At 38.9% G+C, this 26,602-nt stretch overlaps 1 protein-coding gene across 2 annotated transcripts; it reads left to right on the top strand.

The window, feature by feature from the left end:
- Positions 1-7,821: 7,821 nt before the first annotated feature.
- On the top strand, positions 7,822-25,780 carry LOC105535317. 2 transcript variants are annotated; one of them, XR_001005411.1, is made up of 7 exons: positions 7,822-7,971; positions 9,762-9,859; positions 11,921-12,049; positions 21,242-21,420; positions 22,753-22,850; positions 24,779-24,913; positions 25,687-25,780. XR_001005411.1 is itself a non-coding variant. In XM_011974355.1 (4 exons), the coding sequence occupies exons 1-4, from the start codon at positions 21,358-21,360 to the stop codon at positions 25,760-25,762; spliced, it is 372 nt and encodes a 123-aa protein (XP_011829745.1). In that variant the 5' UTR covers positions 21,253-21,357; the 3' UTR covers positions 25,763-25,780. The 2 variants fall into 2 exon arrangements, 1 of the variants encoding a protein (XP_011829745.1); XM_011974355.1 differs by lacking the exons at positions 7,822-7,971; positions 9,762-9,859; positions 11,921-12,049 and having other exon boundaries at positions 21,253-21,420.
- The last annotated feature ends 822 nt before the right edge of the window (positions 25,781-26,602 follow it).

The following is a 26,602-nucleotide window of genomic DNA, read 5'->3' as shown; positions in this document are numbered from 1 at the left end:
GTACACTGGAAAAAGAAGTCGAGGGTTAGACTTTAGTATGTTGTTGAAAATTGAAGTGATATAATAACTGAAAACAATGCATGAATATTTATTGTAGTCAGAATAAAACAAATAGCAGTGAATAGCTATAAAAAGACTGGTGGGGGAGGAAATGGGGAGAAGTAGGTCAAAGGCTACAAACTTGCCATTACGTAAGATGAGTAAGTCTAGAGGTCCAAAGTATAGAGTGAGGAGTATAATTAATAATATTGTATATGTACTAAAAATTTTCTAAGAGGTAAGATTCTAGGTGCCCTCCTGACAGACGAGGTAACTATGGAAGGTGATGGTTATGTCAATTTGCTTGTAGTAATCATTTTGCTATGTATATTTATATCAAAAAATCAGGTTATATACCTTAAATAGATACAACAAAAAGAAGACATATTGAGAACAATGGAAACCTTCAATTCAGTTTTTATATTAGATAATCACCACCCCCCAATAAATCTGGAGGTTTCTAGCATTTCAACATTGGAAAAGAGAGGTAGGTCCTATAATGACTTTCGGCTATTTCCTGCGCTACCTCTTGTTTAACCATTTTGCTCCAAAAATTGGTATTTTTTCACTAAAATATATATCATTAATGTATTTAGTGTTTGTAAGTATTTAAAATGTAGTTTAAAACGTTAAAAAAAGTTTATTTTAAAAAGAAGACTTTTTTTCAGGACATGGAAGCAATCATAGATTTATTATAAAACAAATAAAAAAAGATGCAAGCCTGAAGATAGAGGCTTGTCAGGTTCACAACTACGCCAAATGTCATGTTGAGGTCTGAAGGGAGTGGGTGAATGAGCAGAACACTCAGGGGGCCCGTAGGCAGGTGAAAGATTATTTTATTTGACAGCAGCTCTCATCAAGAGCTTTTGCACACTGTCTGCCCCGTCTCGGCTGCTTAGTCCAGAGCCTTCCACACAAAGGTGAGCGACTGGCTTTCCCTTGCCTTCAGGGTCAGAGGTTTCTCTCTCTCTCTCTGGGCATAAGCAAGCTGAGCTATGTCCTGGCTTCCCTCTGTCCAGATGGACAGCTTTGGTTCTCTCTTTCTCTGGGTGCCAGTGCAAGCAAATGTACAGTGTTAGCAGGGAAATTATACGTTTTACAGACAATAGCGGCTTAGAGCCAAGGGGTGGTCTTCCCATGTTATGGCTACATGTCTGTGATAACAAGTGGAGTTATACGCCTGTGCCCTAAACTCGCTGAATCACGAAGGATGTTAATATCCTACCTTGGCCTATCCTTGACCAAAGCACAGTCATGTTCCTTACAAGGCTCATGGGTAGAAATAAAAAGGATAATAGAACTGTAAGCAACCACCTCTTCAATGCTTCCATCCTCACCTTGAAAGTATTGCTCTTCCAGTGATTTAACCAGGTAATTTTAAGATTTAAACCGCCTATTCTTTACTAGTTTATTGACAATTTGATAACAATAGTAGTTTTGCAGATTGTCAGATGTAGGAGGCTAAGACGGGGTGGCTGAAAGTCGGAGACTGCCTTGTGCATCCTTAGGTACCTGTGGACAACGTTTTGACATTCATTTGGACTGAACCTTAGCACTGTCCACCTAGATAGCAATATATCTGAAATGATGTTTTAATGTACTTTTTATCTCAATACACATCAAATTTAAAAAGCATAATTATTAAAATTAAAATATATTTGTATCTTTAACACAAGTGAAATGCAAACATTTCAAAAACTTTTTAGGCCAGGTGCAGTGGTTCACACGAGTAATCCCAGCACTTTGGGAGGCCGAGGTGGATGGATTACTTGATGTCAGGAGTTCGAGACCAGCCTGGCCAGCTTGGCGAAACCGCATCTCTACTAAAAATACAAAAATTAGCTCGGCATAGTGGCAGGCGCCTGTAATCCTAGCTACTTGGGAGTCTAAGCAGGAGAATCATTTGAACCCAGGAGGCAGAGGGTGCGGAGAGCTGAGATCGTGCCATTGCATTCTAGCCTGGGTGACAAGAGCTAAACTCCGTTTCAAAAAAAACAAAGACAAAAACAAAATAAAAACAACAAACTTTTAAAAAGAACAAATGCTAACTAATTAATTCTATTTTTTTCTTCTTTCGCCTGCCATCTTTTATTGGGCACCCATTTTGTGAAACTTAGGACACATAAAAATATAGCAGAATGGTCCCAACCTTTGAAGAGCCCATCATTTAATGGTATTTTAGAACTTTTAGAACAGACTAAATTTAATGATAAAATTCACATAATATCAAGGATAGTTAAATGCATTTATATAGTCTTTTCTATTTGTTTTTGGTAACCTTCTACTTTCCATGTTCTATTAATGTAGGACACAGTTGCCAAACTCTAATAACTGGTTATTAGTGAAAAAAATCAGAATATATTTGAACCAAACATTCACTTAGGCTTGTTTTGGTAATGAGATTTTGAATTTGTCATTTTTAAGTTGGCATCTTCTGTTTTGAAGAAAGGAATCTAAGTGTGAGTAACTATTTACAGGCATTGCTATTCACAACGTAGTTTTCAGAGCAACATCCCTGCAATCTTAAAATGCGGAATCTTAGCCTTCACCCCAGACATTCCGAATTAGAATCTGCATTGTAAAGGGAGCCTCAGGTGATGTGTGTGCTCCTTAATGTTTGAGAAGCAAGCATTGCTGCTAATGGGCGTCAACACAGCATGCACTCTGAAGGCAAAACCCTGTAGACCAGGGATTCTCAAAGTGTGGTCCCTGGGTGGTCAGTATGAGCATGGCCCGGGAACTTGTGAGAAACATCAATTCTCAGGTCCCAGCCCAGTCTCAGTGAATCAGAAAACTAAGTGACACTCAGCTGTGCTTCAATAAGCTCTCCTGGTGCTTCTGATATCTATTAAGTTTGAGTGCCACTGTTTAGAGATTGGTTGGTGAGAACAGGTGAAAGTAGATGAAATCTTTCAATTCCTATGTTCTCAGGGCTTTGCCTTTTGAGATACACAGAACAATTAAATTATACAGTTATTTCTTTAGTGTTCAGATGTGGAGACAGATGTTATAGGATGATAGGAAGTTTTAATAAAGTAAACCTTAGTGCATAAAAATAACTATATCTGATGCTTTGGACTCTAAAGCAAGTGAAGACTTCTATTATACTTGGCACATTTTGCTTTATTTTTACTCTTGTTTTTTGACATTTGAGTAAAAACTAACATCTTAGAAAATGAAACAAAATTATATTTATGGCACATGTGTGCTATTCAAAGTTGTAGTTAATTACCCACACCTGTGTGTGGCTTCAGGTATTTTGGCATATAAAGCTATCTAATTCTCCCCAACTTCTGTTTCCTGAGTGAGATTTGGTTTTCAATCTGGGCAAATGAAGACCATGCTGGGGTTAAGAGGGCTCTTTTTTCTCCATTCCTTGATATGGACCTGTGCTGAAGACTGGTCAGGTATAACTTATGACTTGGGGAATAGAAGTTTCTTAAAGAGGGCTGGAAGACGTGGCTTTGGATTCTTTACAGTTTTGGTCTGGTTGAATCTTAATAATAGCCAAGGACACATGGAGGGGTGGTGCATCTTTTAGAGGTGGAATCTTGAGATATCATGTTTTTCTCTTGCATACCAGCACTGAGACTAGGGAATGTGCCCTAACCTGAGACCGTCTTTCTCCAACTCCCCGTTCCTTTTGATCTTATTCTCACCATATCAATTCTTGGGGCTCAAATACTTGAAGTGGGTTTAATATGAAGAGTGTCAAGTGGCCTGGAAAGCAGAGGAGTGGGTGGTGGTAGGAACTCAGGACTCTGTGGTGTGTCACATACACGAAGAAAGCCTTATAACGTCTTAGCCTTTCTTTACCTTATCCTTCATAGATCCTTTTCATTTCAGAGGGAGCAGTCAGTGCCTCCGAAGTGAGGTGAGCAGTGGTCCAGGCTTTTCCAGTACTTTTCCTGCGTCAGCCCTAAAAAGTTCCTGTCCGGAGCAAACCAGAATGATTGGTAGCCCTGAGTATAAACTCAGGCTGTCAGTTTCTCTCTTTCTCTTTCTCTTTTTCTGCTTCTCTTTCTCTTTTCATTTCTTTCTCTCTTCTCTTTTTCTTGTCTCTTGTTCCCTCCTCCCTCCCTCTTTCTTTTCCCTCCCTCCCTCTCTCTTTCTTTTCCCTCCCTCCCTCTTTCTTCTCCTTCCCTCCCTCCCTCCCTTCCTTTCATCATTTTTTTCTTTCTTTTTGAGACAAGAGTCTCGTTGTCACCCAGGCTGGAGTGCAGTGGTACAATCTGGGCTCACTATAGCCTCCACCTCCCAGGTTCATGCAATTGTTGTGCCTCAGCCCCCCGAGTAGCTGGGATTACAGAGGTGCACCATCACATCCGGCTAATTTTTGTATTTTTAGTGGAGATGGGGTTTCACCATATTGGCCAGGCTGGTCTCAAACTCCTGGCCTCAAGTGATCTGCCCACCTCGCCCTCCCAAAGTGCTGGTATAACAGGCATGAGTCACCATGCTGAATGCTTTTTCTTTTCCTTCTCTCTTTCTCTCCCTTTCTTTCTTTCTCTCTCTCTTTCTTTCTTTCTTCTTTCTTTCTTTCCTTCTTTCTCTCTCTCTTTCTTTCTCTTCCTCTTCCTGTTCCCTTCTTCTTCCTCTTCCTTTCCTCTTTCTCTTCTTTCTCGTCTTTCTCTTTTTTCTTCTTTCCCCTTCTCTTTCTCATCTTTCTCGTTCTTTTCTTTTCCCCTTTCTCTTCTTTCTATCTCTTTCTCTTTCTTTTGTTTTATTTATTTCTTTGTCACCCAGGCTGGAGTGCACTGGTGCCATCATAGCTCACTGCAGCTGTGAACTGCTAATTTAAAAAAATTTTTTTATAGAGACTTGCTATGTTGCCCAGGCTAGTCTCCAACTCTTGGCTTCAAGGAATCCTCCCACCTTGGCTTCCCAAAGATTTAGCATTACAGGCGTGAGCCACTGCCTCCTGCCTGAGCTGTCAATTTCTAAGGTTAAGATTTCAGAATTGCAATGAAAGGTTGTATGTATTTGTCAAGTTACCTGTTCAACAAGACAACTTAGACCTGACATGGGTTCATGTTAGAATCTTAGTGTATTCATTATGCTTTCTTTAATTAGAAACTATTTAAAATGGATAACTAAGTTAAAAAAAGCAGGTAACTGTAAGGAATCATATCAATATCCACTGATCCGGTCTTCAGCTTTATTAAATCCATAATTTGCTACATTTGCTTAAATTTTATTTTCTAATAGAAGTAAAAGTTGAAGTAGAGTTGAAGTCCCTGTGGTCATTCCTGATTCTATTCTCTTCCCTCTTTGCCCATATGTGAGTTTGGTAATTATTCATTTTCCTGTGTGTTTTACAATTTTACATCAAATTTGTGGATCCTTAAATATGTTTTGCAGGCATTTATCTTCTATTTCTATTTAATTCTACAGCTTTTTTGTTATCCATCACTTGGAGATTTACATTTGTAGCTCTGGTTTATTTTAATTACTATTTAGCATTCCATTGAATGCAATGCATTGAATAAATACACTGCAAATTGTTTCTGTTCTCATGTTGATAGAATTTTTCCAGCTTTGGGCTGTTACAAATATTGTTTGTATTTGAGTGTTTTATGTGTGTGTGTGTACATATCTAGGAATGGAACTGTGAGGCCACAGGTGCAGATCTGAAAAGTAACTCTCTTGCTCAATCGTTCTCTAATTCGAATTGGTGCTCTCAGATATCTTACTTTTGCCAATCTGGATATGAATAACTGGGGCTTTTACATTTAAGGGAAGTCTTATTTTTAGGTAATTGTAGATTCACATACAGTGTAAGAAGTAATACAGAGATGAAGTATACCATTTATTCAGCTTCACCCAATGGTAACATCTTGCAGAAATATAATACAGTATTACATTGGGATATTAATATTGATGCAGCCAAAGGACAGAATGTCTCTGTTGTAATCAGGATGCCACTTTTAGAGCCACTTCTACTTTCCCCCTGAAACACTCATGCCAAACCTTCTGTCTCCCCATTCCTTAATTTTTGTCAAGCACAGATCTGTTCTCCATTTCTACAATTTTGTCACTTCAAGGGTGTTATATAAATGGGCTCAGAGTTTGCAACCTTTTGGAATTGACTTTTTTTTTCACTCAGCATAATTCCTTGAAGATTCATCGATGTTGTGTGTATCAATGCTTGATTTTTTTTTATTTCTGAGTGGAATTCTATGGCATGATTATACCATGGTTTGTTTAACCATTCACCCACCAAAAGACATCTGGGCTGCCTTCAGTTTTTGATTATTACAAATAAAGCTATTGTTAACATTTATGTACTTTTTTCTTTTTTTGGAGACAGAGTCTAGCTTTGTCACCTAGGCTGGAGTGCAATGGTGCAATCTTGGCTCACTGCAACCTCCACCTCACAGGTTCATGTCATTCTCCTGCCTCAGCCTCCTGAGTAGCTGGGATTACAGGTGCATGCCACCATGCCTAGCTAAATTTTGTATTTTTAGTAGAGACAGGGTTTCATCATGTTGGTCAGGCTGGTCTTGAACTCCTGAACTCGTGATCCACCTGCCTCGCCCTCCCAAAGTGCTGGGATTACAGGAGTGAGCCACCTTGCCTGGCCCATTTATGTATATTTTATGTGAACATACATTTGTATTTCCCTGGGATAAATGCCCAAGAGTTTAATTGTTGAGTCATATGGTGGTTATATGTTTAGTTTTTGAAGAAATTGACAAACTGTTTTCCAGTGTGGTTGATGCATTTCACATTGTCCCAGCAATGTATGAGTGACCCAGTTTCTCGGTGTCCTCACCAGCATTTGGTGTCTTCACTATTATTCATTTTAGCCATTGTGATAGGTGTGTAGTGATATTGTGATTTGAATTTGGATTTCTATAATGGCTGATGGTATTAAACATCTTTTCATACAGTTATTTGCAATGTGTATAGCCCCTTCTGTGAAAGGATTGCAGATTTATATAGCTTCAGTTTCTCTGCTGAGTTTTCAGTATCTCCTGAGAACTCAGGCTCCTTCTAGTATCTTAAGAGCAACTGACAAAATTTTCCTTTAGTGAAGTCTAGAAGAATAGCCAAACTTACTCTTAAAAAAACAAAAACAAAAACTCATGCCTACCCAGTCTCATAAATTCTAGTTTGTTCTAATTCTCTTCCCCTGGGACCTAATTCAAGTAGCAGATTATATCCGAAAATTATTTCCATTTCCAGATTAAAAAAACTTAATGTCCAGATATTTCAAGATAGAAGGGAAAGGATAGCACTGTTTTCACTCAATTTCTATAAAAGCCTGGTTGCTACCTTGAGTTTTCTGGACAAGTCTTTATATATCATGAAACTGTAGGTATAAAAACGGAAACTTGCTTGCTTCTGTAGAAATGAAAGGGCTTGCTTCAAAGAGCTTCAGTTGAACAAGGGAGACAGAAAATGCTCTACACTTAGTATAAACATTATAATATAGATATAGTCTTGTGATTCTAGTTCTACAATAAGTGACTTTGGAGGGTTAGATGAAATCTTATTTTGTATTGATTTTTTCCCCTATATATAGATTCACTAAAGAATGTATCTGAAGGATGAGTATATGTGTAGATATTTTTAGGGGATGAAGTAATAATACAAAGACCATGTTTTGCAAATTTGTTCACCTCTTAAGATATTTTGTTTTAGTAAGGGATGATCTCTTCATTTGTATTAACAGGGTATGCTAAATTTTTTGAGCTGATCTATCTAATTGCATGCTAACAGAAAGTTTCTCTTTTCTGCTTTTCAGCTATTCAAGTACACTGCACCCAGTTTTGGTTCTTTGCCAGGATTAAACCCACGATATTTTACAATTTGCATGTGAACCCCGATGAAGTGTTTCTAGGAGATGGCTGTCCTGTAACCTATGTTTTGCCAAATGTCTACTATGAGTTTTTCTACCATCCTCATGACTGCGGTATTGTAACTCAAGTAAGAGAAATGGCTATCAAAACCCAAGTGTCTTATGGTTCCTTCAATATACAAACCAGAAGTCATTAAGTGTCTATTTGTAATACAGCTAGACTCTTTAATAATCACATTTAGGACAGAAGCAGTTAAGAAAGGAGATGCTAAATGCTTTTTTCTTGTTGGGTGGTAATTGCAAACACTAATTATTCATTTCGTGATGGAGCAGGCTGGAGAGTTGAATGTTTTGAAGGAGGAAAGTATTTTCCATGCATCACAAGGTTTTTCAACAGTTTGTCTAACTAATTACTTGTTATAATTCATGAAGTTTGGTCAATTGCAAACAGAAGGTGGGAGTAACACTAATCAAGCATCAGAAGCCTTTTCAAAGTAAATATTCAGTCATCTCCTAGCCCTAGCCCGTACTCACCAGATATTTTGGGTATACTAAGTCACTATGCATATCACTGATAAAAGTATAACTGGAATTTTGACTTGATTTAAAAAGCGTTTAAAGTTAGTAAAATCTTGCTATGATATTCCTTATTTTTTTTCATTATCCCAAATAAAATGCTAAGAGAAGTAATAGAACTTGATCAGGTTTAGATAAATGCCACAGACTGGGTAACACAGAAAGCAAAAGCAAAATCTGAGGTAGAGTTGAGTGTGTGGAATATTTATTAAGAAGTGCTTTTGGGAGAAAGAAGATTGGGCAAAGGGCAAAGCTGAGCTGTGATGCAGCCTCAAAGACAGCTTTGGCTGACCCTACACAGGGCTTCACATTCCTGCTGGGTAGGTGATCAGAAGTGGGCCACCCTGGGAGAGGGGTGTGGCTAGGGGTAAGACAGCTCTCAGCAGCTACACAGTTCCTGGAGGGGGTGAGAGCTGACGGCTGAAGGCTATCTGGCAACAGCATTCCCAACAGCTGGGTCAACAAGCTCTTAGGGGATCTGGGAAGCACATTACAGGTCTAATACACCACAGCATGTATTAGGGGGGCACTATCAACCTTGATATAAACTGGGGGGAGCGGGGAATATTCAAATGTTAATAATCTGGGTGGTGGTAGTTTTTATCTATGCTTATATTTTCAAATTATCCAAAGAGAGCAGGATATATCTGAGATAGGAACATTTAAAATTATGTAATGGATATGGGTATCTCTGAATCATCGTATCCTCCTATGCTGTCAAAGACTGGGCCTTATATTGAGAACCATATGCTAAATGTCCTTAGAAAAATATTTTACTATTAATTGTCTTAACTCCATTCCACCCCACCCCCCTGAAAACAGCTATTCTTCCTGTTAGGTATTTACTATATGCTGATAATTTAATCACTATTATTCTTTACCACCATAATTATTGCTTTTTTATAGAAATAAGAAAACAGACTTAATTGTTTAAACACGGTTTTCAAGGATTCATGACGAATAGAGGCAGCTCCAAGATTCCAAATGTGATTCATATGATCTCAAAACCCATGCTCTCTTTGAATAAGCAATGTATCACTACAATTGTGTGTCTCAAAAAGAGGTGTCAATTGCTTTCTTGAATGTGAATCACAAAACTCCTTTCTCTTTTAAATAACAAGTATTGCTTGCCTTTTATGTACAAGCACTGTGCCAGATTTTAACCCATCTGTCAGTTTGGAAAATGGTCCTGTTTCCTGTGAACAGATGCTGTTTATAGTTTAGTGAGAGTGTGACCATTTTTAGAAAGCTTGATGTATCTATAAATTCCTATTTAAATGCCTGTAAGTTTCCTGAGATACTTGAGACAAATATGGGTTTAAAACCTCTCTGTGTCTTGTAGCCTCTCAGGGGAGTTCTTCTGCTTAAAACAAAAATTAAGTATATCTCAAGAGACTCTGCTGTCCGAGCTGAAATGCCTCTGTCGTGTGTGGTCCGCAAGTGAGTACGGAGTACCAGACCGCTGTCCTAGCCCCGGTGTCATTAGCTGTCCAGATAAAAATTCCAAACCTGAAAGATTAAATGGTACAACCAGTGAGGGGAGTGGAGGAGACACCAAAGTCTAATGGGAACACAAATCTCTTGATCCTTGGTGTCTTAGTCCTCTGTTGCTTTGCTATAAAGAAATGCCAGAGACTGGGTAATTTATAAGAAAAGAAGTTTAATTGGCTCATTGTTCTGCAGGCTGTACAGGAAGCATGACTGAGGAGGCCTCAGTTTTTACTCATGGCATAAGGCAACAGAAAGCAAAGCTAGAGCGGGCATACTCACAGGGCTGGAGCAGGTGGAAGTGGTCGGGGGAGGTGCTACACACTTTTAAAAAACCACATCTCCCAAGAACTCTATTGTGAGACCAGCACCAAAGGGATGGTGCTAAACTAGGGGTCCCTAACCTCTGAGCCATGGAGATGTAGTGGTCCCTGGCCTGTTAGGAACCTGGCTGCATAGAAGGAGTGAGCGGCAAGCCAGCATTACCACCTGAGCTGTACCTCCTGTCAGATTAGCAGTGGCATTGGATTCTCAAAGGAGCACGAACCCTATTGTAAACTGCACATGCGAGGGATCTAGGTTGCGCACTCCTTGTGAAAATCTAATGCCTGGTGATCTGAGGTGGAACAGTTGCATCCCCAAATCATCATCCCCTATCCGTGGAAAAATTGTCTTCCGCAAAATTGGCCTGGTTGGCAAAACGTTTGGGGACTGCTGTGCTAAACCGTTCATGAAGGGTCCACTCCCATGACCCCATCACCTTCCACCGGGTTCCACCTCCAATATTGGGGATTACAATGAACATGAGATTTGAGTGGGGATACAGATTCCAAACCATATCATTTGGCCCTGTATTCTTCAAAAATGGTCACACCTGTCCCCTAGAACATAGGAATACTGGGAATATTATTGAAAAATGAAATTATGACTTATTTTTTGATATAAGCATCAGGGTCACTGAAAACCTGATAGGTTTTCGTCAACCAATATTTATACTTGAGCCCATCTGCAAGTTTCCTGAAGACAATAAGAGAAAGTATAATAAAATCTAAAAGATACTGAACTCATCAGGGTATCAAGATCAGCATGTACTATGCAGGGCTGACAGTGTTGGGAGAGAGACATCTTAAAACAGGATTTGTGGGTTAAAATTGGGTCTTTTTTTTAATTGACATCTTGAGAAAGTCTAAGTGTTTATTTCATATTATATGCCTGTATCAAAATATCTCATGTACCATATATATACATATCTACTATGTACCCACAAAAACTGAGAATTAAAAAAAATTTAGAACATTAACAACCAATTTGATTAGGTCTTAGCACAAGTGTGATATATTTGGCAGGACTTTGGGCAATGTTTCAATGAGGTTTTTCTGGTTAAAATCCTGAACTGAATTTTTTTTTTCCCTGAGTAGTTACAGAAAAGTCACATTACACAGAACTCTTCCCACAGATAATTATAGTAGCAGGTAACATTTATTAATTGCTTACCTTATGCCTGCACTGTGCTTGTAGGAATGTATTTGTTCTTCCTGCTGACTCAATGAGGTAGATACTATTCTTTTATTTTTTTATTTTTAAGTGGTTGAGGCTCCTTATTTTGCTCAGGCTGATCTTGAGCTTCTGGGTCCAAGGAAGTCACCCTCCTCAGCCTCCCATGTAGCTGGGACTATGGGTACCCAGCTGTGGTGGTAGATACTATCATGCCAAATTCAGGGTGAGAAAATTGAAACACAGAAAAATTAGGTTACTTGGTCAACATCATTTGCTGGTAGATGGTGGAATCAAGAAGTGAACTCAGAAGGTCTGTTATTTTAAGTCTTTGCTTCTTAGCACCACAAATACTGCCTGTGATGTTCTGGGGTGGGGTGTGTTGGTGGGTGATGGCGGGAAGCAGAAATCAATATATCTACCAATAATAGTCATTTGGCCCCAAGTTCAGCCTTGTAAATGCTAGGATCTGAGTAGATCTTAACCACTATGATATTTTTCTATTTTCTCTTATTTTAGTCAGCATCCTCTTTTAAATGTAGTTGAAACGAGAGATGGGGAAACTGGCAATGTTGATGAATGGGAGATAGAGGTGAAGATACAGATTGCGAGTGAAGACACGGCAGTAACTTCTGCAACACAATCTTGGTAAGAACCCTCAAAACTGGCATCTTATGATTTTTGTCCAGGTGTGTTGTAGATAGCAGTCAATACAATTGTCAAGAAAATGGCTCACATTTGTCTTAAGGTGCATTGTGCCTAAAATGTTTCTGGTTTAAGAATGCAAGTTCATGCTTTCCCATGTTTGTTGAAGATTTTATTGATTATGGTGGTCTTGATAACCTGTTACTAACTGGGAACCCCATATAACTAAGAGCTATCCATTTTGGGTAGTATGTGAAATACTATAATTAACTAAAAAGAAAAAAGCTATCAATTTCAATATCAATAAAGTTCTGAATTGTAATAAATGAGTATTAACACTGAGCCTACAAAGTGGCTTAGATATGTTGATGATCCCTGGGAAAGTGAACTCAGAAGTGTCATAAGTCTGTGTTGCAACTCTTTCCAGAAGGTACCAAATGACTGTAAGGTAGTACAGTTTTTCATTCTTGAGCCCCATATGAAGGCATATTATGAAAAATCCACACATATTAATATATGGCTATTAATAAAAGGATAGAGTTGTGTTTAATAGAGAGTAAACAGGATACCTAGAACATTTGGGATGTACTTCATAGCTTAGAGGGCAAAAGTATCCTTATTCACTTATTATGTTTTTTTTTTTTGGCAGAGTCTCGCTCTGTCGCCCAGGCTGGAGTGCAGTGGTGTTATCTCGGCTCACTGCAAGTTCCGCCTCCTGGGTTCACTCCATTCTCCTGTCTCAGTCTCCCGAGTAGCTGAGACTACAGGCGCCCGCCACCACGCCTGGCTAATGTTTTGTATTTTTTTTAGTAGAGACGGGGTTTCACTGTGTTAGCCAGGATGGTCTCGATCTCCTGACCTCGTGATCTGCCCGCCTTGGCCTCCCAAAGTGCTGGGATTACAGGCGTAAGCCACCGCGCCCGGCCCTCCTTATTCACTTATACATACATTGCACTTGAATCATTAAACACTTAAGGATTACAGTCTCAAGGATAGAACATAAACTTTCTTTCTTCTCCTTCCTTACCTTCTACTTACACCTTCTCCTTCACTCCCATACATATACATTGCTTTACTTATGAATAATAGGCTCTTAGAAGTAGCAAAGTAATGTTTACATTGGGACATACATTTTATTATCTTTCTTCCATTTCAGTAAGAATCTGACTGCTACACTCCCTTGTTCATCAAATGAGTACCTTTATTGCAAGAGAAGAAACTGTGCTGTCCACTTTGATACTGAAAGGCAATTTGGAATCTCTGCCATGATTGCTTAGGACTGAGGATTTAATGTGCTATTTTGTGAAAATCTGAGAAGCAGGAAGGGGATTTAATGATCTCAACCGTTATCCATCTGAAAAGCCTAACTTGTGATTTTAAATAAAATGCAGGCTGCCTTCCACTATTCCCCTTTTAAAATAGGAACTGCCACTGCTTTTAACTTTATGAAGTTTTATTTATAAATAAAGTTTGTACTACTATATATCTGTTTCTAGTTATTGCAAGACTGACTCTTATGTAATTTTAAGCTTCAATGCTCATTAGAAATAGGTTTTTAAGGGTACAGTTGCTAACTCTTCTCAGTTGCTGATTCATGCCCTTAGCTAAGGCTTAGTTGTGGTTGGTCCTGGTAACAGGGCCTAATCATTCATTTATTCCACAAAGAATCCCTCATGGAGTTCACACTTTAGTAGGAGGAGACAGAGTATACAAAAAAACATACTCTATAGTATTTTAAGAAAGAGTAAATGCACCTTAGGGCACAGAGGCAGAGAAAGAAGATAGGGAATTCTTGGGTGAGGGTTGTGGTCCTTAATACGGCATCAGGGAAGGCATCCCTCGAAGGTGATAATTGAGGAAAGAACTGGAGGAAGTGAGGGAATGAGCCTGGCAGATCCTGGAGGGAAGGCTGTTCAAGACTATGGAAACAGTTGATGTAAAGTCACTGAGTGTTTGCAGAACAAGGCCAGCATGATTGGAGAGGTAAAGTCATACAGATGAGGTCTTAAAACAACAACCGAAACACCTAAAACAATGAGTGGAGTACCTCATTTAATTTCTCAAAGTTGATTGACACACCTGGCTTTTGTTTGAAATAAAATGGGAGCCCCCTGGAAAGCTCCAAATGGAGGAGTGATGTGATCTGACTTGGATTTTTATTATCAGGATCACCCTGGCTGCTGGATGGAAAACAGACACCAAGAGGAAGCAGGGACTGAAGTAGGGAGAGGGATTAGGTAGTGATGACTACAAGGTCAGTGGTCTTCAGCCAGGGCCAATTTTACCCTCTGGGGGATGTATCTGGAAGGAACTTTGTTCGTTACAGTGATGGTGTTAGTGTGTTACTGGCATCTGTATAGACCCAGGGATGCTGCTGAACATCCACAGTGCCTAAGACAGCCACTGATGACAAAGAGTTATCCGGGCCCAGAGTCAATAGTACTGAGGATGAGAACCCTGATTTAGAGGTAGCATGGATTTCATAGGAAGAGGTCGGGTAAATTGATCTAAGGATTTGCAGACAGCTAGATATGAAGTATGTTAGAGGAATCTGGAGAGTTTAGGATTTATGAGCTACTATAAAGTTGGAGATGCTACTATCTTGGATAAAAATGTGGAAGATGTTGGTTTGGAAACCTTATTTTGAAAATGTCATGTTTAAGATGCTGCTTAGATCTCCAAGAGGAGAGAGCAAGTGAGTAGTTGAATATACAGGTCTGCAGTTCAGAGGGAGAAGGTCCAGACTGGATGTAGAACATTAGGATTCATCAGCACATACTAATACTTAAAGCCAGTAAGATTGATGAGTTCAAAGCAAAGAAGTGAGGAAAATGAAGATAATCAGTCCAAGGTTTAGGTCTTGGGATATCCAATGTTAAGAGGTTGCTGAGAGAAGGCAGAACCTTTGAATGAGCCAAGGAGAAGGTCAATTGGAAGTAAAACCAGGGCAGAGTGGGGTCCAGGGAGCCATGCAGGCGGAGCTGTCAACTGTATTATCTGTTGCTGAAAAGTTAAGTGGGATGAGAATTAAGGGTTCTTAATTCTTAAGCTACCATCTAACACTAGTCAGAATGGCTACTATTAAAGAGTCAAAAAATAACAAATGCTGGTGAGGCTGTAGAGAGAAAAGAATGCTTGAACACTGTGGGAGTGTAAATTAGTTCAGCCATTGTGGAAGATGGTGTGGAGATTCCTCAAAGACCTAAAGACAGTGATACCATTTGATCCAGCAATCCCATTACTAGGTATATACCCAAAGGAATATAAATGATTCTGTTATAAAGACATGCATGTGTATGTTCATTGCAGCACTATTCACAATAGCAAAGACATGGATTCAACCTAAATGTCCATCAGTGATAGATTGGATAAAGAAAATGTGGTACACATACACCATGAAATACCATGCAGTCATAAAAAAGAACAAGATCATGTCCTTTGCACGGACATGGATGGAGCTGGAGGCCATTATCCTCAGCAAACTAATGCAGAAACAAAAACCAAATACCACATGTTCTCACTTATAAGTGGGAGCTAAATGATGAAAACACCTGAACATGTACAGGGAAACGACACACACTGGGGCCTTTTGGAGGGTGGAGGGTGGGAAGAGGAAGAGGGTCAGGAAAAATAACCAATGGGTACTAGGCTTAATGCTTGGGTGATGAAATAATCAGAACAACAAACCTCTATGACACAAGTTTACCTATGTAACAAACCTGCACTTGTACCCCTGAACTTAAAAGTTAAAAATATACAAAAGGCCTGGTGCAGTGGCTCACACCTGTAATCCCAGCACTTTGGGAGGTTGAGGTGGGCGGATCACCTGAGATCAGAAGTTCGAGACCAGCCTGGCCAACATGGTGAAACCGCATCTCTACAAAAAATACAAAAATTAGCCAGGCGTGGTGGCCCTTGCCTGTAGTGCCAGCTATTTGGGAGGCTGAGGCAGGAGAATCACTTGAACTCAGGAGGTGGAGGTTGCAGTGAGTCGAGATCACGACACTGCACTCCAGCCTGGATGATAGCGTAAGACTCCATCTCAAAAAAAAAAAAAGAAAAATACACAAAACAAAACAAAGAAGAAATGTAAAATAATACAGCCACTGTGGGGAGCTTGGCAGTTTCACTCCTAGGCTGTCATGTAATGACTAATAAATAGTAAGGCCTGGTATCACATGCTATCTCTGCATCTGGTGAAACTGGAAGGGCTATAATGGCCTAACTGCACATTTCTCTCTCTCCTCTGCTCCTGCAGATAAGGTCCCCGCTACACAGCTCTGCTTATCAAGGAGACCAGATACAGTTCCTGCTTATCTCTGAACAGTGGGTTTCAGTTCCCTGGCAGTCTGCAGAATTATTCAAACAAACCAATCATACGCTCCTGTGGGATCTAGGGGTCACCTCACCCTCTTGATATTACAAAGCTTATGTTCCAGAGCCCCTGGTTGTTCCCTGTGCTCCTAAGTGCAGTCCTCATGTGGACCTATGTGCTATGTGGTGTTCTCCTTTGCAAGGCTGTGAATATACACACCAGTGAATTGCTTTCGAGCACATCTGCTCAGTGGCAGGTGTGTGTTTGGCTATCACCATAGCCTTAGGATAGGAATCTCTCCCTCAGCAAGGGGGTGAATAGGAGGCAATGAAAGCTGAGTCAAATACCCCAAGTAATTGAGAATAGGAATTCAAACAAATGTTGAACAACAGCTTTCAGAGTAGCACTATTTGCAAAGATGGAAACAACCCTAAAGTTCATCAGTGGTTGAATGACTCAAGAAAATGTGCTAGAGCCGGGCGCGGTGGCTCACGCCTGTAATCCCAGCACTTTGGGAGGCCGAGGCAGGTGGATCACAAGGTCAGGAGATCGAGACCATCCTGGCTAACACGGTGAAACCCCGTCTCTACTAAAAAAATACAAAAAATTAGCCAGGTATGGTGGCGGGTGCCTGTAGTCCCAGCTACTTGGGAGGCTGAGGCAGGAGAATGGTGTGAACCCGGGAGGTGGAGCTTGGAGCTTGCAGTGAGCCGAGATCACACCACTGCCCTCCAGCCTGGGCGGCAGAGCGAGACTTCGTCTCAAAAAAAAAAAAAAAAGAAAAAAAGAAAATATGCTATACCCATAAAACGGAATACTGTACAGCCATAAAAAGAAATGAAGTATGGATTCATGGTACCATGTGAACTAAAAATAAAGTTCTAGGCCTTCAACTGATTTAATGAACCCCCATCTTGGCCAAGAGGACCCCAGAGAAACCTTAAGAACTGTGTTTCCAGCCATCATGGGGTAGGGGGTTGGACATGACTTGTTACACCACTTCCCTTCTGTGGTTTAGACACAACACCTGACTAGCATTAATATTAAAAAAAGAGATCAGCCTGGGCGTGGTGGCTCCTGTCTATAATCTCAGCATTTGGGGAGGCTGAGGCAGGCAGATTGCCTGAGGTCAGGAGTTTGAGACCAGTCTGGCCAACATGGTAAAACCCCATCTTTACTAAAAATACAAAAAAAATTAGCCGGGCATGGTATCGTGTGCCTATAATCCCAGCTACTCAGGAGGTTGAAGCAGGGGAATTACTTGAACCAGGGAGGTGGAGGTTGCAGTGAGCAGAGATTGTGCCACTGCACCCCAGCCTGGGCAACAGAGTGAGACTCTGTCTCAAAAAAATATCATAAGGCTGACACAACGAACTCTTTGTGGCAATAGCATACAAAATTATAAACAGGACCCAAGGCCATGCCAAGTAATGGTTAAGTCATGCACCCCTACACTCAAACAATAAACTTTGTTCTAACGCCACAAGGTTTTTCTTTTTCAGCAGCTAAACAAGCGCTGGCCTTGAGATAAGCAATGTTAACAATGACAGCTCGTTCACTGCCAGAGGCTGACCTTCCTGTGCTACAAGCCATCACTACAGCGTTGATTGGACAAGGGACTCAGCAACTCTCTCCTGATAAGAGACGACTGAGCAAGAACTGGTTCTGGCCAGTTTACAGAGGTTGCACACTTCTATAACTTTGTGTCTTGGAAAGACCTTTAGATGTAGAAGGCCTAATTGTGATACATTTAAATGTTAAGTCTCCACCCCAAAGTGAACATGGGTCATATATAACATACATGCTTATTCAGCACTTACATGTTAGAACCGCCCTAGAGAATATTCATAGCTCCTCCTATAACCTGTTGAATACGTATGCTTGGCCATCCCATTCAGCATAAATTCCCATCTCACTCCTCCCTCCCTGCAATGTGCCTGCCTTTCAGACTGTGTTGGAGGCTGTGCATCCCAGCCTGTTAGGATGGCCGTCTTGCAGTCTGTAACCCTTTATAAGACATAAAGCCTCTTTTATTTGTAAACAAATAAATAGCATGATTTTTAAAGTTAAGAGTGTAATTCAGTTTTTACAAAGTGTCCAGAATAGGTAAATCCAAAGAGACAGAAAGTAGCTTGGTGCTTGCCAGGGGCTGGGAGAAAGGAGGAGTGTGGAGTTGCTTAAGAAGTATAAGTTTTCCTTTGGGAGATGATGAAAATATTTAGGAATTATAGGGGTGATGGTTTCACACATATGCATGTACCAAGTCCACTGAATTATATACTTCAAAGTTGTTAGTTTTATGTGAATTTAACACTTATAAAAATTAGTGGTTATTTTAACAGAGGAGGAAAGCATGTAAGCTATTGGAATTAGAAATTCCAGTATTATTTTATGTACTTCTATGTAGTTAGCTATTTGAAATAACGATATATTTATTCACATCTTAAATAAGAAAACAGGTAAGTATTTTCAAATAAAAACCACTGAAATATTCTTCATAAATTCAATCTATTGTAAGGCTCTCCTTCCCAAATATAATTTAAGTGATAGATACCTTAACATAAAATCCTACTAATTTTAAAGAACATGCAATATAATAAAAACGTTTAGAAGAAAGGATTTTGAGGTTTCTGATGTTCACAGATGTTACTTTTTGCTTGCTCTTTGTTACATCAGTTCATAATCCTGGAGATTCATATAGCTAGAAACAATTATTTTGTACTTAGAAGCTAAGGCAATCTATGTGATACGCTACATGATTTCTAAAAATAATTTATTAGGCTTTTACTTTTACTTTTCGAGAGGAAGTTTTTTGGAGGTTGATTTCTGCCAAAATGTAGAACCAAGTGATGCTGTTATTATCTATTATCCCATATCTTACAATTTTTCATTACTAGATTTAATTGTCCAAAAATGCCCTTAGAGAATATTTCTAGATATGTGCACGTTCATAATAAAATGCTTGTAGGGAAAGCAAAATTAAACCAGAAAGCACTGTTTTGCCAAAGCTTAGACCACAGGTGTGTGGGTTTGTTTACCTGAATCAAAACCTCCTGAAGCTGATTACAAGCACCGATTAGTGAGCGCATCTTGGCCCAGGTTTACTGGATCTGAATCATTGGTTGGGAGCTAGAGCAGTAGCTTTTTTTTTTTTCTTTTTTCACAAGAACCCAGAGTGAATATAATATGCAATATTGCAATATTGTTAATCAATTAATAAGTAATTCTTCTGTATCACCACCTGAATTTCTCAAATCATCTTGCAAAGCCCTACTTTAACAATTCAATAGACACATATCAAATATTATGTCAGACACAATTTCCGACACATCCACATGCTTGGGAAAAAAGACATGGTGGTAGCGGATGCAGCCTAGAACCACTTTCCACATGTTCTTTCCTGATTTTCTGATTTATCTTTCAATGGCAAAAACCGCACTTACTTTTGCACCAACCAAACTTCAGCTGTGAGGACGAAAAGCCAAAACTATGCTAAGGGGTTCTCAGTGCTTTCCAGAATGATAAACCATCACCCACAGCTGAGGAGGTAAGAGGTTTATAAACACCTGTGGAGGCCCACGTCCCTAGGTTTTCTGTTTCCTGTGATCCCCTGGGCTGGAATCTGAAGCAATGAAGATCTCTTGTGTGTTGGGAGAGCTCCTCATGCTTTTCGAGTTGATTCATGGTCTCCAAGATTGTAAGAAAAAGCGGGAATTTTTGGAGGTGGCAATTTCTAACAGCAGGGCCTTTTTTTCTTTTTTTTTTTTTAAACATATTGTTAACTTTGGGAGTTTGTTTTTTATAACCTGGTGATCAATTGCTAATAGCTAATGATTGCAAAGTTACAGCCAGACATAGTGTTATCTTTACCCCTGTACTTCCTCTTGAATTTTTCCTCTAAGTTGATCTCAAGGTGCCATTTTTATTTTTCTTACATGCAAAATATTTCCAGGTTCTTTCTCTGCTGGAGACTAGCTTGTTACTTTGCTGAATGTGAAATACTTATAGTGACTGGCAAAATCAGGAGAGACTGCCCAGTGCCTAGGAGAGGAGGTTACTAGGTCTACATTTCTGGCCATGGGGTATGAAGTTTGGACAGAGAGTAGTCAGCTGTATTCAATTGTTTATGATTCCTTTTCAGAGTTGAGGGTCTGAATAGATTTTGCATAGGTTTTAATCCTGATCTGCCATTTAACAGCTATGTGACCTTAAATTTATTCATGTGTAAATATGGGATAATGATAAAATTGACTCCATAGAAATGTACTGAAAATGAAGTAAGACCCCAAACCAAAATTTAATGTAGTTGGCAATCATAAAAAAATTATCGGAGTAACTGCAATATTATTTTGTTTTTGAATCCTGAGTTTCACATACCAATTAATATTTATTGGCTCAGATATTTTGATCAAAATAAAATTTTAAGTGGAAGCACATGATCTATTTTTCCATTGTGTGCAACCAAATATCAAAACTTTTTCTTGTGTCTCCTTTTTGTGTCTCCTTTTCTTATGTCTCACTTTTTCAGCTAGACATCACTTACACCTAGATATATTTCAAAAATGTATTCATGAGACCTGTTAGTAAAATTTGAACAATCCCTAAAAGCAAAGTGAGTATGTTGGGATATTTGACTTATTTAGCTTAGAAATTCTCAAGAAGTGCTTCTACGGTTTTTCCACATTCTGATGAAAAAAAACTGAGACACACAGAGATTAACTGGCCCAAGATCTCCCAGTGGAAAAATATACAAATAGAAACAAAACATTTTCACTCTACAGTTGGGAATTCAGCTCAAAAGGTTGAACATTTCCTGAGTGCTTTGTGTGGGGGCAGACATACTATCTGATGTTTTCCCTTTTCAAATTTTCTTTCAACAGTGTCTATAACCTGTTCTGAAACCTGGCTCCAGGTCAAACTTAGACGAACGCCACTGTTAAATGACCTGCAACCTTTGCAAAACGAACTCTCTCTAGGAATTGGCTGTCCTGTAAACATGGTCGAGGTGGATTTCTTTGGGTTCCTGTATCTTCTAACTTTTTGTGGCATCAGAGTGAGCGTAAGAGCAGTTATTATTTCAACCAATAATATATCTTTTGACTGTTTTGGGTCCACAAACCAATGACTAAAACTGCAGTATTCAAATTTTAATTGTCAGTTAATAGTTCATGTAATATTGACTATTCTCTTTAACATTTTTGGATATTGCTTCTATCTGTCGGAAAGACAAATAGGATTTGGGATCCCAAAAACTATGCATTCCTACTTTAAAAATCTTTTTTTTTGGCAACATATCTCTTTTGCCTGTGATAGTGGTTTTTTGTTTTTTAAAATACTCTGTGTTAAATCTAGTTTGAGAGAAACATTTTGTTTTGAAACAGTGTCACAAATACCCAACTCTTGTTGTTGACCCAAAATTTTGATGAAAATGGAGTGTATCAGTTTATATAGTTCCTGTATTAATAAGATAAATCAATCTTTCCTGTCACCAGAAAGCTGGTTTTTTTTTTTTTTCCTTTATGTTAAATTGTTGCTGTGTTTTGTAATTATAGCCTGGTTTTTCCTTTTTGGAGTCATATCTGTTTCTAGTAAAGATTAGGTGAACTGATCCTATTTTTGGATCTAAGTGCATGACTTTATCGTTTGTTTGCTGCTGTATCTCTAGTATAAAAAAAAAGTTAGCATTTGGCAAGTACTCAATTTAGCATGAGGCTGACTCAACTGGTTTTCTAAAGTTGTCAAATATCTAGCCAAAATTCACACTGAGAAATTTAGGTCTGCCTGAATCAGACCCTGACTCTTTTTTTTTTTTTTTTTTTTTTTTGAGATGGAGTCTTGCTCTGTCGCCAGGCTGGAGTGCAGTGGCACAATCTCGGCTCACTGCAACCCCCACCTTCCGTGTTCAAGCGATTCTCCTGCCTCAGCCTCCCGAGTAGCTAGGACTACAGGCATGTACCACCATGCCCAGCTAATTTTTGTATTTTTAGTAGAGATGGGGGTTTCACCTTGTTGGCCAGGATGGTCTCGATCTCTTGACTGAGTGATGTGCCTACCTCCGCCTCCTAGAGTGTTGGGATTACAGGCGCGAGCCAACGTGCCTGACCCAGACCCTGACTCTTAAATAAATGTGGTGATCAAAAGTTGTCTGTTCAGACTCAACTGCCGAATACAATGTCCCTGCTACTATGGCAGGAGCTATTAATGTCTGCTAAAACCAGGGATTTTTATCACTTAGCTCTGCTTTTCTGTTGTAAACCTTGCACTCATACCTACTTTATGTCATAAAGTAAAAATAAAAATTATTTTGTTTTTAATCTATATTTTTAAAATGGAATTTGAAAGCATTTGAAAGAAATATAATTAAGATAACTTATATCCTTTACACCTTTAGGAACACGGAGTAGGTATGCTCATTGAAAGTTTAATTGTGTATGAGCCACCGAATTTTGACTTCAATTTACACATCCCAGTATCATGCTATGTGCAAAGGTAAGTGCAGTGCACTACTGAGATCAAGGCTATCTAACATTATCTTTGGCTTCTAGGTGTTTTGATCAGTTAAACTGCTGAACATTACGCTAAGGTTGGACATTGGATCAAATTTGATCTGTGGTATTCTGTTTGGTCATGTGAGTAGGTCTAAAAAAATTGGTTCTCTCAATGTAGTTTCTGAACGAGTAGATGAGGCTCAGTTGCTATATGAGAATTAAATTCTACAGTCACTAAAGAGATTATATCAGAAAGTTTTTGTTAGTAATCTTTCCTTTTTTGCGGTGTTCCTGTCTGCACCTACCCATACTGCCTCATTCATGGCTATTATAGGAGCTTTTAAGTTTTTGTACAAACCATACCACCTTTCTGCAGATATGGGGAGGAACCAAGAGATTCAAAATCAGTATTTTCTCAGTTTTAAAACTAGAATCGAGTTAGTCTCTGATTTGTTAGTTTCTGCAATACAAATAAAAATCAAGACTTGCTAATGACCGCAATTCTCTCCTTATTGGAGAAACTTTTCTTCAATGAGAGAATAAAGCAGGAGAGCCTGTTGATGAAGGTTGAGGCAATTCTGCTTGTGATCAGATCCCTGGGTGAGCTGTTCACAAGGCCCAATTGCACGTGTGTTCTCTCTGCCCCTAGAGTGTTCATTCCAACCTATTTTGAACAGTCTGGCCTCTGGAGACACAGAATTTAATGGCTATATTTATCTTACAACCACTGACTTCAACTGTACTGTGAAATATTTGCTTTTCTTCATTAACAGCATCTTTGGTCCTTCTCATAAGTAAAAATCAAGTCAGGTCCCTATCTCCAGTATTATATCAAATTTAGGTTTCCTTTAAGACTCCTAGAGTTTTACAGAGCACACAAAGGATTTGGGGAAGAGGGTTTAGTATAATCTGAGTAGTACATTTCCCTCTGCTGCTTTTCTCTTCGTGTTTTGCTGGGTATGACAGGATGAAAGAGGTTGGGTCACAATTGTCTCATGGTTATATGGTGCAATTGCGGTCCATTTCCAGCAATGCTGGCTAGATAATCACACCTTCACCCAGAAGTGTGTCTCAAATTACGGATATGTGAGTTTTTTGGAGTCCTTAGAAAGTGGGTGGCCATCACAACTGCATATTTCCTGATAGACCAATCTAAACAAGGCTTCCTTCTTAGTCCATACAATTGCGACCGTATGCCTCCACACAACCTGCTCATTTTCTGTCTTGTTTGGTTTCTATTCCAGTATCTTGACTTCCTGAGGTCCCCTCCCCAGTTCGCAGGTATTCTTGAGAGAAATCCTGGAAATACAGCTAAAATATTGGTACCTGTGAGAGAAATTACTTAGTCATACTATAATTCATGGTGGGAGAATATGACCTTTCTGCCCCCTTTTCTACACTCCATGTCTCTCATATGTCATTCTACTGCATAGGCAGATACTTGGGAGTAAAATGTCACCCTCTTGCTGTAGGAAACTCAGTGTTGGAGAAGCTGATAGAAACACCTTTATTTGGCTTCATTAAGGGAGGGAGAACTTTAGTGACCCCACTTATCCCTCTGTCACAGGCCAAGAACTCGGAGCTGCATGCCTCTAATCACTCTCTGTAGATGTCCGTTGAGATGATTAGAGATAAGAACTGCTTCAGCCACTTATTAAGAGTTCTTGGTATTTGACATCCTATGAAATTAGCTTCAGGTCCCAATAGTACATTCTGGAATAATGAAAAGTTGTATTCAACCATCTGTGAATTTTTTCTCATATTCTATGAAACAATAAATTTTCATATTTGTCTAAGCTAGCTGATTTAGCATTCTCTCACAGCTGGAAGAGATCTGTTTAATTTAGTTTTCTCCACATTTCAACTTTTTCTCCATCTCCAAAAGCATAATAGATACAAAGCTTAAATCTATTTTTTTCTCTTTTTCAGAAGGTTTCCAATAATCTTAGTGATGAGAAGGGGAGAGAATGACAACCGTCGTGAATGCAGAAGGTCAGTGGGACAGCACTGCTCACTATCACGCAAACTTGAAGACTTGGGAATCCGTCCAAGAGTGTCCTATGTGTAAGAGTATTTTGAATTAGTACCATAAATGCTTACAGTACGTTTATACAAAAAAGGCCAGAGTTTAGTAAGGTGGTGACATACGCCACACTTTGTGTACTATTGCCCCTCTGATTTTAGTTCAGGATCATTGGAATACTGCATTTTTTATATCTATTAGGGATATATTTTATCTTGGCATTTCTCATTATTTCCTTATGTAAAACAGATTTGTAATTGTAACCTCAATAGTTCTTTTATATTAACTTTCTTGAGCTAGAGAGAAACCATCTTTGGTGCATGTAATATAAGTGTGCAACGGGATCATGGATTCCCATAAAGATAGTAATTGATATCTATGTTAACTCTAATTCCAGCTTTTTGTTCTAAAAGAACTAAATGTCAGCAAGAGAAAACTCAAGTGAGCCATAAGAATATTCAAATAGGCTATAATCTTTAGACTTTATTATGCTAGAGGGACAGGCCCTTATTCCACGTATCAGCCAACCCTCATAATTCTAAACTTGATATGGTGTCCTCATGTAAAATTTATAATCATTTACTAAGCATTTGTTAACTAATAGCTATATATACACATAACATGTATGTATGTATACATGTGTATATATCGTATTTGTGATACTTGAATCATTAGAATATTATAATGGTTCCTGGGGTTTAAAATTGATGCTTTTTCCCACCGTTCCCATTTGGTTGAGCCTCAGTGGTTCTTTAGTTAGGTAGTAGTTTCCCATCAGTACAACAATGTAACTGTTTCTTTTCCTTCCTTACAGGAACAGTGTTCCCTTGTTGAGCTACTTAATTGTATCCCTTCCTAAGTGTAAGAACAAAGCTATACATTCTGGATGATGAGGCCACCCTATTTCATTCACCTAGTGCTCTGGCCGCTTGAGGATTTCATTGCCTTTTAGAAGTTGAACTAGTCACTGGATATTGTCTTTTATCATTTCAAATGTGATATTTTTAAATGAAAAACTTGCTCTGTTGTCCATATTTATGAATTGTTGGGGTAGGGAGAAAAGCCTTCCTTTCCCAGATTTTAAACTTGTAATAAATAAACTTTATTCTTAAATAAAGTTTTATAATTCTTAATAGTTATTTATATTTTTTAAAGCCTAAGTCCTGATCCACAGAGCATTATAAAGTGTGAGGCAATTGCATATTGTGACTAGGCTTACCCATCATCTGTTTTGGGTAGCAATAGAGTATCTAATACACAGTAGTCTTTCCTTATTCAGTTTTGCTTCCCATGGTTTCAGTTACTCGCTGTCAACTGTGGTCTCAAAATACTAACATAGTCTTAATATCTTTGTGGAAATTCATAATTCCATTTCATACTTGTTACATACTCCAAAGAGAGACACATTCACATAACTCTTGTTGTAGCATATTATATGTTTGTTAATCTTTTACTGTGGCTAATTAAACTTTATCATAGACATGTATAAGAAAAAGTACAGTGTTTATACAGGGTTTGGTACTAACCACAATTTCAGTAATCCCCTGGGGGTCTTGGAATGCATCCCCTGTGGATAAAGGGAACTATTGTATCATAATCTAATTCTCTAGTTGTTCCTCATTTCACTGGCTTCTAATGATACGTGTAAAATAAGGTGAAATCAGAGTTTTCTTTTTTTTTTTTTTGAGACAGAGTCTTGCTGTGTCACACAGGCTGGAGTGCAGTGGCAT

Source organism: Mandrillus leucophaeus, unplaced genomic scaffold (assembly GCF_000951045.1).
Source record: "Mandrillus leucophaeus isolate KB7577 unplaced genomic scaffold, Mleu.le_1.0 Scaffold1443, whole genome shotgun sequence".
NCBI lineage: Eukaryota > Metazoa > Chordata > Mammalia > Primates > Cercopithecidae > Mandrillus > Mandrillus leucophaeus.
The sequence above is the reverse complement of the archived record's forward strand: the minus strand, read 5'-3'. Positions and strand labels throughout refer to the sequence as shown.

Bases quoted from the DNA above. Each gene is read 5' to 3' on its own strand.
- LOC105535317 (XM_011974355.1), top strand. From the start codon at position 21,358: ATGGTCGAGGTGGATTTCTTTGGGTTCCTGTATCTTCTAACTTTTTGT. The intron at 22,851-24,778 runs GTAAGTGCAGTG...TCTCTTTTTCAG, and splicing joins GTATCATGCTATGTGCAAAG to AAGGTTTCCAATAATCTTAG. The intron at 24,914-25,686 runs GTAAGAGTATTT...CCTTCCTTACAG, and splicing joins CGTCCAAGAGTGTCCTATGT to GAACAGTGTTCCCTTGTTGA.